At 36.8% G+C, this 12,048-nt stretch overlaps 1 protein-coding gene across 7 annotated transcripts; it reads left to right on the top strand.

Moving 5' to 3' along the window:
• The first annotated feature begins 2,360 nt into the window (after positions 1 to 2,360).
• Positions 2,361 to 11,952, top strand: LOC116247989 (protein ROOT HAIR DEFECTIVE 3 homolog 2-like). Of its 7 annotated transcripts, XM_050075787.1 has the most exons (24): positions 2,454 to 2,476; positions 2,886 to 2,986; positions 3,191 to 3,339; positions 3,595 to 3,661; positions 3,828 to 3,930; positions 4,273 to 4,343; positions 4,542 to 4,605; positions 4,677 to 4,742; positions 4,827 to 4,874; positions 4,946 to 5,008; positions 5,082 to 5,138; positions 5,299 to 5,457; positions 5,543 to 5,611; positions 5,700 to 5,791; positions 6,049 to 6,127; positions 7,482 to 7,647; positions 9,307 to 9,431; positions 9,573 to 9,835; positions 9,960 to 10,056; positions 10,141 to 10,302; positions 10,381 to 10,485; positions 11,060 to 11,154; positions 11,281 to 11,377; positions 11,611 to 11,952. In XM_050075787.1, exons 3-24 carry the CDS (start codon positions 3,192 to 3,194, stop codon positions 11,731 to 11,733), a joined length of 2,319 nt encoding a protein of 772 aa, XP_049931744.1. In that variant the 5' UTR covers positions 2,454 to 2,476; positions 2,886 to 2,986; position 3,191; the 3' UTR covers positions 11,734 to 11,952. The 7 variants fall into 7 exon arrangements, with proteins under 7 accessions (XP_031476367.1, XP_031476365.1, XP_049931744.1 ...); XM_031620507.2 differs by lacking the exon at positions 2,886 to 2,986 and having other exon boundaries at positions 2,361 to 2,476; positions 3,595 to 3,696; XM_031620505.2 differs by lacking the exon at positions 2,886 to 2,986 and having other exon boundaries at positions 2,367 to 2,476.
• The last annotated feature ends 96 nt before the right edge of the window (positions 11,953 to 12,048 follow it).

The following is a 12,048-nucleotide window of genomic DNA, read 5'->3' as shown; positions in this document are numbered from 1 at the left end:
AACACCGGTTTCTGATCGACTCTTGGCACAAAACTCATTCATTACGTCTCCCTTGTCAAGAAACCCTCCCCATTGCCTTGGTCTTGGCTTATCGAACACTCTCCTCGAATATTTTTCAAAGTTCCAAGTTGACCCACCTAGCCCGATGTGCAGAAAATTTGAGCTTTGAATGAGAAAAATATTATGAAAATTTTACAACACAATCATCAAAATATAAAGTTTTATCAAAGGTTAAAGCCTAACAAGAACAACTCTAGAGGTATCAAATGAAAGGTCAAACAACAACTGAGCTTGTTTGGAGGGAAATTTAGATACTCCAGAAAATTATCTGGTGCTGAAAGTAAAGTAAACCTGGTTTAAACATCAAAATTAACTCAACTCGATTATTAGGACCAAGGTGTACAGGAACAGGAAGCCATAAGTTCGGATTCGATCATTTGTGGGATCAACCGTCTCACCGCCGCCACCGTAGGTTAGGAGCATCGTGGAGTCAATCTTGTTACGTCTTTGTCATAAAAGAAAAAGTATAAAGCATGACTTCAAAGTAACGTGGGAAGTCACGACTAATGTGGACGAACAGAGAGGACAAGCAAAAAAAAAAAAATCTCTCTCTTTCCCTTCTGAAATCTCTCCGCTGCTGGAGGTTGCTGAATAACAAAAAAGTTAAAAATGGTCTCCGTGGGATATTAGTGATGATTTATAGTATAACAAAAGTTTATGATGATTTGAGTAATTGTTTACATTTTTTTAGTCATGGTTTTTAATTTTTATCATTCTTATATATATATATGAGATAAAGAAGCGTAAGAAATCTATTTAGAAATTTATAAGTATATGCAATATAATTAGTTCTATCGTCTGCCGTACAACCATCATAAATATAGATGTAACAATCACAACCAATTTTTCAGTATCGATATTTTTTCTTATTGAACAAGTCATCTTGCTTCTTGGGTAGGTGGGGTGACATCCAAACTAAGCATAAATACTATACTTGTATCACATTTCTTGTAAGGTGGTTCAAGTGAACAAATATTATAGGCAAGCAGCTGTTGGTTGAAGGCAAATGGTTCGCCAGGCCCACTCCTTTTGCCTAATAATGATTATAAGTAGAAAAAAAATTGTCGATGGCAAAACTTTTGACATAGACTCTGTTATTTTGCCTTAAAAATGACAAATAATTTTTTGCCCCACAAATCGTCATCAATTATACAGCAGAAAGGCAAGTAGAAGAAAAAGAGAGAACGAATCAACTTTTTTTTTTCCCTTTGGCAATCAAACTGAGTTCTTTAAGACTCCTCCTCATTTTGAATATTACGACGTTACGCCGAGGCAAATGGGGGCCCTAATTTACCTTCTCAACTCAACTACTAAATTAACATGAACCATTTTGAGCCCCATTGCAACTATAGCATTTAATAATTGTTGGAAGAGCGTGGAGGAGCCTGATCCCAATTTGATAGACTTCCCTTGTTTTATGCAGATCAAAAATATTATCTTAAATTTTTGCTGTTGGGTGTTGCTAGGCTCTTGTATTGAGAGAGGGGCAGCATCTCTTGAATTTGTTATTGTTGTTGTTGTTGTTTGATATAGTGAAACTTTCGAGTAAGTAAGATGCTAACAACTTATCATTCAGAAAAAGAGGAAAGAGGTCTAATGTTTCCTCACCTCCCACTACTTACAATACAAAGAAGTAAAACCCACCAGAATAAAACCGATGATGCACTTTTGATGCAACCACCTGTCTAACCAGCTATGTTATGTCCCTTTGACATATAATCAAACTTGACTATGGATGTAAGCAATCTCTTTGTCTTTCCAAGTCACATAAATCCATGTTCTGTTCTCTCTAATCTTGAGAGTGCCAGAGGGTTTCATCCTTAACTATAAATGGAATGATAGCCCTTAGTTGATTGTTATTAAAAGGGCTGTTATCAGACATTACTGAAAATTGAGATTGGACTTATGATATTAAGCCAAACTTTGCCCAAGACAAAAAAAAATCGTTTTTTTGTTCAATTAGTAAAGATTTTTATGGAATTGGGGTTCCCATATATTACATATACTAGTACTTAGACATAACTACTATATATAGAAGATCAATAGGTCATGACGGGCAACCGGGCAAGTGATTGTTGTGGATCTTATTTTTCTTCTATTTTTTTTTCAACTCTTTTGAAAAAAAAATAGAAAAACCATGGCTTTTTTTCTCTCTCTTGATTTTGCGGATTGTTTTTGTATGTAGGAAACTTCCTGTCCCCAAATTTTATTATATATTTCCCATTTTATCGCTCTCTATCATTCTCTATCATTTAACGGAAAGGGTGGTATATTGAAGCAAACCCGCGTCAGTTTGGATCGTTCATTATCCGAACTGTTTGCATTGTGGACCGCCTTCATATGATGCACCAGAGAGAGAGAGAGAGAGAGGGCGCATTTCCCGTGACGGTCTCGTCCGAAATATCGCTCCTTCGAGGTCGGTCCTCTGTCGTTAGAGTTTCTCTAATTGTTAGTTCCTTTCTCGGTGACTTCCTCGCTTTCTTTCTGTCCTCTCAGCAAGTCTCTGAAGTAACCACCCTTCAAATTATAGTTCCTCATCAGTCGTGATGATTCTTCTACTCACACTGAAGCTGGTTAATCGTTCGTCAGTTACCTATACTCGTGATAACCTTATGAATTCGTATTCTTTTGCTTCTTCGAATCGTCTGATTCAAGGGAAATTATTCAGGAAATCACCTTTATAATACTTGGATTTTTCCACCGTTTTTTTTAGTTTATCATGAAGAGGTGACGACCATCAAACTAAAATTTTTCAACGTAGCGTCCAACCGTCAAGATGTAAATGAATTTAAGAAGAAAGTTAAATTGGCTCCCATCAATATCAGGGATGGAGACAAACTTCGTCTGGGATGAATCGTAAACAACTTGGGATAAGTACGGCTTGTGTCCTGTTCACTAGCGATGGCGTGGTCAATCAAGTTTGAAGGTGAAAATTTTTGTCCAACCACCTTCGGTCATCCTTCCCTTACATCAGTTTATTTTTGAGAATCAGGATAAACTGGTACCCTCTATTAAATAGTAGAGCTTAATATTAACTTGGCCTGCTTTTTTGATACATGGCTGAACCAATTTACTTTTCAGATTTTTGGTATTTTAACTTTTGGTAATGAATAAAGATTTGGTGTCCCAGGATGAGTGACGAGTGCTGCTCCGCTCAATTGATTGATGGCAATGGTGTGTTTAACGTTTCTGGGCTCGAACATTTCGTGAAAGCTGTTAAATTGGCCGAATGCGGGATTTCTTATGCTGTGGTTTCCATTATGGGCCCTCAAAGCAGCGGTTAGTATCCATCTTAGTTTTCTGGCTTGCTTATCATGTTTTTGATGGAATTCGTTAAAGTTGTTCCAAGTGATTTGAGGCATTACTTCTCCAGGACCTATACATGAATCGCTTTCTGTAAGAAGAAGGCGGTTTTCCTTGCCTTCAATTATTTAGTAGAGGAGCCACCAAAGGCTCTAAGAGATTTGGAGCATGTTGTCTTAAGTGAATGGCTTCGTTCGTCTCAAGGTACTCATGACTGACTTTTTTGGTCAGGGAAGAGCACACTGTTGAACCATCTTTTCCACACAAACTTCAGGGAGATGGATGCCTTCAAAGGAAGGTGGGTCTTCTTCATCTTTCTTTGTCAAAATACTGGCAAATGATTTCTCAAACTTGGGATGCTTTCTTGCGTAACTTTTTGGTTGTGGCTACAAAGTTTTTTGGGATTTCACATTAGCTTATTTTAATCAAGCTTCCAGTCTGCAAATAAACTTCTTCTCTTTCAGGAATCAAACTACCAAGGGCATATGGTTAGCTAAATGTGTGGGAATTGAGCCTACAACACTTGTGATGGATTTGGAGGGTACTGATGGAAGAGAAAGAGGAGAGGTAATTTTCCGACACATTCTGAGACGGTCAAGGAAAAGAACTTATCAAAACGATGTAATTTAACTGTTCATAAACGCAATTTATATTTTGTAGCTTCATAAGCAGAATTATCCAGATAGTAAGACGTAAACAGAGAATATGACGTAGCTTATTTTCACCATGAGCATTTCATTGAAATAATACTGAGGATTTTAAAAATGCATCTTAAACATATTTTGAAATGTTATAGGAGGTCAAGATTTTGTTGTGCGTGCAGGTTTGCATGTCAGTCATTGTTATGATCATGTCTGCACAATGCACGTGAATATAACTACGGAGATGAATTTTTTCCTTCCATTTCAGGATGACACTACATTTGAGAAGCAGAGTGCTCTTTTTGCTTTGGCGGTCTCTGATATACTGTTGATTAATATGTAAGTCTTGTTTTTATTATGTTCTCTGTCTCTCTCTCTCTTCACATACACGCGCATGAAGGCATGCAACCACACATTAGATACACCAGCACACATGCACAAAAATGGGACACATAACATGCACACACACACACACATATATAAGATTATAAAATGTTTGGGATTTGGAATTTGGAATTTGTCATGTCATCTATCCAGGTGGTGTCATGATATTGGTAGGGAGCATGCTGCAAATAAGCCTCTTCTAAAGACAGTATTTCAGGTCCATTTTAATTTACAACTGCATGCATTTTGTCTCTGAGTCACATGGTAAGAAAATTTTCCATTTGACAGGTTATGATGCGTCTGTTCACTCCTCGTAAGACTACATTACTGTTTGCTATTAGAGATAAAACAAAGGTTTGCATTTCTATCATGAATTGTAGGTGTCAATAACTTGTGTGCTGGTAAGCGTTTGAAACTTTAGTTTTGGCTTTCCTGCAGACACCATTGGAACGTTTGGAATCTATTCTAAGGGAAGACATTCATAAGGTCGCTTTTGGTGTCATGTAAGATTATTCCTTATCTTCGTTCAATGGTAAGCATAATGGTTATCTATGCAGATATGGGATGCTGTTCCAAGGCCACAAGCACATAAGGGAACTCCACTCAGTGAATTCTTTAGGGTGCGTAATTTCTGATTTACTGTTGCAATTGTGAGTTTCGTTTATGCAATTTTACATTGTTCATGTCATGCAGGTAGAAGTTACAGCGTTGTCTAGTTATGAGGAGAAAGAAGATCAATTCAAGGAGCAGGTATAGCTACTGAATTCCCATCTCGCTAATTTTGAGTTTCTACATCTTTTTTCAGGTTATTCATATACAACTCCATATTACACTATGCTTCTGCCGTTTGAACAAATTATGTTTTGAACCATAGTCACTATGCTGACATTTAAAAATGTTTGTTACTCAGGTTGCAAACTTGAGGCAGCGATTTTACCATTCTATTGCCCCCGGTGGACTTGCAGGTGATCGACAGGCTGTCATTCCATCTTCAGCATTTTCATTCAGTGTACAGCAGATATGGAAAATTATACAGGAAAACAAGGACCTGGATCTTCCAGCACATAAGGCACTTGAGTCCCATTTATGTTCTTTTATTTAATTTTGATGATTGTTGATCCATATTTTGGAATAAAAAATGTACAATTTTCTAGGTTATGGTCGCTACAGTTCGGTGTGAGGAGATTGCAAATGAGAAACTTCATCAATTCACTGATGATAAGGTATCAGTCATTTCACAAGAACATCAATATGCAGCTATCTGCTCTTATGTTGTTTAAAATTTTATGGAGTTTTATATGTTGGCCTCAGTGCTGGTTAGAGATTGATGAAGCTCTTCAGTCTGGTCCAGTATCTGGCTTTGGAAAGAAGATTAGCTCCTTGATAGAATCTTACCTGCAGGAGTAAGCTGTTGAATACTTTTGTGTTTATTCTCTGATCTTGTGTTAGCCTCTTCTCCACTATCAGTATGATGCCTTGATTCCATATTTCTATATAATACTTGTGGTTTACCTTTTTATGTCCTAAAGGAATCAGTTAGTAGTTGTCTTTGTGCTTGTTCATTAAGGGGAGAAGGCCTTGTCTAGATATAAAAAGTTATGAGAGATTAGGTGCAGGAGTGGATGCATTTGTTTATTAACGTCTTTCTTTCTGTTACTAGGTATGATGCAGAAGCTATATATTTTGATGAAGGTGTAAGATTGGAGAAACGTGGACAATTAGAATGTGGAGCATTGCATGTAGGCTGTATTTCCAGTTCGCTCCAGGCTTCCAGCATTTACCTTTTCATATCATTGAGAAATGCTTGTGATTTTAAGATCGTATCCTAATTTTTAATGCTCTAGTCCTTTTAGGATGTCTCGAATAGAATTAGCATCTTACACCTTTAAGCGACTTTCAATGTTTTTATGAAAATAATGATTATTCCATTTGGTTCCTATTGAGTACATCATCCAAAAAATTCAGGAAAATTTACAATTAGGCAGCAAATAGAGCACAAATTCTGATGCATGTCGTCTATCTTCATATGATCCAAAGATCTTGTGCCAGCAAAACACTTTGGAAGAGTGCATCAAATAACCAGTGTTAATTGGTTTTTGTGTGTGTCATAGCAGCTCAAGGTACATATTGACATATTATATTTTTAGAGATTAATATCGAAGTTTTGATCAAAATTCAAAGAATAAACCTGGTGATCCTTCCAGAACCAGTACTTTGGATGGGTAATATCTTGTTCTACCTTCATATCCAGATCTGAAAAATAAAAGTAGGTTAAAACACCAACCAAGTGGCATTGGCATGGCAACCATAACAGGTTTGGCAATTCCATCTTTAACACTACCTGAATTCAACATCAATCCATTCATGTTACTGTTAAATCTAGGATTTTCTGGTACATACATTTGTCTGCTGAGTCCCCAATTGATTTCCGTTCTGGTTAAATAGTCTAAATGGTAATTTTTCTGAACCATTGATTTTTCAATGTTGATACCTACGGGTATAGCAGTATGACAAGTTGGCACTTGAAACCTTCCTCCTGCTAACTGATAACGTGATACTGGAAGGGCTTCACTTATTCCTGAGATTCTAAAAATTTAAGCAAAACCATCATACAAGTACTCTCCTCTGTTCTGGTGACTATTATCAATTCCCTGTTCTAGCTTGCCTTGTTGATGCTTGTTTGTCCCCATGACCATCCCTAACTAACATAGTTTATTGACAGGTTCAGCATCTCATAGGCAACAGATACAAACAGTGGAAGTTATGATTATAGTTTTATGTTTATGCTGGATTCTGTGTGACCTTGGGGTCTCGATATAAATGCTTTATTTCATTTCTTAGGGAAATGCTTTTGGGCATGCATGTAATATAAATTTATGTGGCGTTCATTCACCATAGTCAATAAATGCTCCTCGGTATCTGAAACCAGCAATGAGAAGCATTAGAATCCTCTAGTTCCATGGCACATCTGTTTTTGCTAGTTATTATTTATCAATATCTTACTACTGTTCTCCAACTTAATTTCATTTTTTCATAACCGCTTTCAACTGGTACGTTTGCCTTTTTATTGACTTCCATGCCTGATTTTTCTAGCTTGTTCATCCTGCCTATCAAGCCATGTTGGGACATCTTCGTTCCAAAGCTGTAGATAGATTCAAGGATATGCTTGACCAATCACTAAAAAGCGGAGAAGGTTTTGCAACAGCTGTTCATGGTTGCACCCACACTGTTCTTCTTGAGTTTGATCATGGATGCACAGGTATATCTAATAAAGCTGTACTTTCAGGCACTTAGAAGATGATGTTTTCCAAAAAAGCATTATTCTGATGAAATGTTTAATAAAAAAAATCCTTTGATTGCTTAATTAGTTTTTTCCTCAAAGGTTGGTCAATATCTATCATTGAACATAGAAGACTCTTATAGAGGAAGCCATGGTATCTCGTGCATGGCATGAATTGTAATGGATCAGATTCCTTGTGTATTTAGCTGATCTGACTCCTACAGATTTAGATCTGTAATAGCAACAATAGCCAGCTACTTAGCCTGTACTTGGCCTCTTGGTTTGATCTATTATTTCTTTTGTTTGTAGGAACATGACCTGCAACATCTTCAGTTTGACTAACCTCTTGGAGTGTTTGTGGATGGTAATTTTGGTGAGAAGTATATTTACCTAGACAAGCTTTGAAACCATCAATCGGCCTTGTGAAATGCAAGTGATCCAAGATTAAAGAAGTGCTTGGATTGATCTGAGCAGGACTTTGGGAACTTGGTTTTTCCCAATTCTATAGGGCCTTATTGTCTCAATGGAACACAGCAATACCATGATTTTGAACAATACCAATACTTGAGAAAAAATTAGTAGAAAACTCAAAACTTCTAAAAATCATATTTTCTATTATTTTTATATTTTTTAAATTTTTTTTTAATCCCGCAATTTCCATGGAAAACAAACTTTATGATTTATACCTGACAAAAAATTTGTTGATGGATTGGAGACGTGAGAATTGATACTTGTGACAATGTTCCAGTGTCACAAAAAGCGTGGATTTTTTTTTTTAAAAAAAAACATACACACACATACAAAAATGTGATAATTAAATTGCCGTGTAAAACTAAAAAAATGCATTTTTTAATGTTTTTTCACGTTTTTTACGTTTTTTTCAGCTTTGCATGTTTTTTTAATGCCAAAGAGTTTTTTTGTTTTCTATTTTTTATTTGTTACAAATTTACTTATTTTTGATGTTTGTGTTATTAGTTTCTCACTTATTTTATTTTTTCCCCATTTTTAGTTTTTTTTAATTTTTTAAAATTTACCGTATTTTTCCCGTTTTTCCAAGTTCGTTGTATTATACCTGAGAAAAACCTTGCCGTTTAAAATTCCGAAACATTATTTGTGACTATGGTTCCAAAGACCCCAGGAAATCTTATAGACTTTCATTCAGCCCTTATAACAAAAAAACTAGATTTGCTTTGATGAATATGATGAAACAATGAAGCAGTGTGTTGGAGATTTTATCTATGCTTTGGGAGCAAATAAAAATATAAATCTTGTGACTTTATCATGAGAGCTTGTTACTTCATTATCAGTAAAATCAAATGATAACCATTGGCAATTTAATTAGATGCACCTTTCTGTTTCTTTGAAACTAGCTTCAATCTTGGTAAAAGAAAACACAGACCTGGGTATCTTTTACCATGAACCCTTGCTTCTTCAGGATCAGAAAGAAACACTCCCATAATCATGTAATCTTTGGGAATGTTACTAAAAAACCAAGTTTCTATTTCTACTTTCTGTGGAGCAATAGACTGAAGTTTGCTTATGCTCCTCTCTGTGGAAAACATGTGAATATATCTTTATAAAACATGCAATATCTGGTATATATAAGGAATTGAATCTTCTTTTTTTTTTTCCTTTCAGATGCAGCGATTAGACAAGCTAGCTGGGATCCTTCCAAATTCCGTCAGAAGCTTCAACGTGATATTGACACATATGTTGCTTCTCTAAGAACTGCCAAAGTGTCTGAAATTATAGCTCATCATGAGGCATGTTACATTGGCTTCAGCCATAAGAGTGATCATATTGTGCCTTTCTTGACCTTTTCTTTAGTTTCAAATTGTATTCTTCTTTGCCGTTAAGTCGAGTCTTGATGACAAAACTAGTGATATTGGAATTACTTCCAATAGGAAAAGCTTGTGGAAGCTCTTGATGAACCCATTGACTCTCTTTTTGATGCTGCTAACGAGATGACGTGGGCATCCATAACAAACCTCCTTCAACGTGTGACAGAGTCTGCTGTATGTGATTTGTCTTCAGACCTTGCTGGTTTTGAACTAGACAGTGTAATTTTTGACAAAATAAAACAGAATTTTTTTTATAATGGAAGAAATATAGTTGAAACGAAAACCAAAGAGGAAGCTGGAAGAGTTCTTGTTCGTATGAAAGACAGGTAACTACTTGATTAACAAGTAGTCTCTTCCATTATTTTTCTGTGCCACCTTCACCGCTTTCTCCTGTGGCGCACTTTACCTTTTGAGTTATTGTGATTTGCTGTAGCACGTGAAATTTTTCAGGTTTGCAATGGTATTTAGCCATGATCATGACTCAATGCCAAGAGTTTGGACAGGAAAAGAAGATATTCGTTCAATCACAAAGAATGCTCGTGCTGCGGTAAAGCAATGAGTGTTGATCTGTTGTTAAGTCCCAAACTTATTTGTTTTAGAAATGCTTGATCCGTTGCATCACATATTTCAGGCACTGAAGCTGCTAGCGGTCTTGGCTGCCATAAGGTTGGATGGACAGCCAGATAAAATAGAGAAAACCCTCTTTTCTTCTCTAGTAGATGCTGGTAGAGGGAATCAGGACAGGAGGATAGTTGCAGATGGCGATCCATTGGCGTCAAGTACATGGGAAGAGGTATTTGTTCAAATAATGTGCTCCAACACATGAAAGTATTTCCAGTACATCAAAGTGTTACTAAGTTTTTTGGACCAGGTTCCTTCAAACATGACACTGATTACGCCTGTCCAATGCAAAACTTTGTGGAGACAATTCAACGCAGAAACAGAGTATTTGGTTGTGCAGGCTGTATCTGCCCAGGCATGTTTCCTTCATAAAATGCAAATCATCTCTCCCATTTTTATTTTTGCAGTAGGAATATGACTTCTGGGCCAATTTGTTGATTGATGGCATTGTGAGCCTGACTTAGTAGAAATCCAATTCATTCGTTAATGATGTCATCTACATATTTCACTTACCCATCTCCCATACGTTTTTTCACATGCATTGTTTGAGTGAGAAGTTCAGCCCTGTCCACCTCCAGTTTGAATCCTCCATTGCTCGTTTGCTGACCGGACCTCATGTTAATATGCCAAACAAACAGGAGCTTGATTTTGATTTTGTTCTGCTCATCTGTCAGTACTTTATGCGTTATAGATGGCTTATTACCTGCTGAATAACTTTTAATGATCGTGGGGACAATTTTGAAGGTGGGGAGCCCACAGTGTAATGGGGCTTGACGGCTTCCATTTTAACAAGCATTTCTACATCAATCAACACAATAATTGAGATGATATCCTGCAGCTCCTATCTGGAGTAGTATTTTGTCTTGAAACTGTGTACCCTGCATCCAGTATTGTCAGTAATACCTCATTTCTCTTTGGTTGCTATTCAGGAGGCATACAAGAGAAGCCACAACTGGTTACCACCTCCCTGGGCAATTGTTGCCATGGCTGTTCTAGGTTTCAATGAATTTATGGCACTCTTACGGTAATAGATAATCTCATCCTTCTCTCTCTAACGGACTTCATCTTTCTTTCTATCTCTCTAATGGACACAAATGCATTTCGTAGTATCTGTTCCTCCCAATGCTTGACATACATGATGTTTGAGCAGGAACCCTCTTTACATAGGAGTGTTCTTTATAGTGGGCTTACTGCTTAAAGCTTTATGGATCCAGCTGGACATACAAGAAGAGTTTCGCTATGGAGTTGTAAGTAAAAACTGAATAGAATGGTAGTCAGTATTAGCTCTTTTGTGTATTCGATGGGTCCATCTCCATTGAACATGACGCCGAATCGCTCTTGTGAAACCCTTTAATGTTTGTATGTCCAAATATGTCCAAAAGACTGCTCAATTTTGCAACAAACTTGCTTCCTTTATATTAATGATGAAAAGTAGCCGAAAAGATTTTTCCAAAGTCATAATAGCTTGTTTCAATTGCAGTTAACTGGCATCCTCTCCCTGGCAACCAGATCGTTTCCTACCATTACGAATATGTTGAAGCGGCTGGTTGATTCTGGTCACATGGAGAGACGTGGAATTCGTACTCTGGGCGTAGAAACCTGACCTCGTGGAAGCATAGATTACCTATCTTGGATGAAGATTCTGTTCCATCCACTGTTGCTATTCTCTGTACATGTTACTGCCAATTCAGTCAGCACTGTAAAAAAAGGTGTGGCTTTGAGCAGTTCTCAGAGTCTTCGGAGAATGTAAATGCAGACTGTACAAGTCTCATGCTGTTAATGACCCATATGAATTGCAATGGACTTCAAATCACATTGCTCATCACAGAGAACATTATAAATCATAAACTACATGGTTTTCAGTGGATTTTAAAACTACATGGCTTTCAGTGGATTTTAAATGCATTCTCTTTATTGT

This window comes from Nymphaea colorata, chromosome 2 (genome assembly GCF_008831285.2).
Source record: "Nymphaea colorata isolate Beijing-Zhang1983 chromosome 2, ASM883128v2, whole genome shotgun sequence".
NCBI lineage: Eukaryota > Viridiplantae > Streptophyta > Magnoliopsida > Nymphaeales > Nymphaeaceae > Nymphaea > Nymphaea colorata.
The sequence above is the reverse complement of the archived record's forward strand: the minus strand, read 5'-3'. Positions and strand labels throughout refer to the sequence as shown.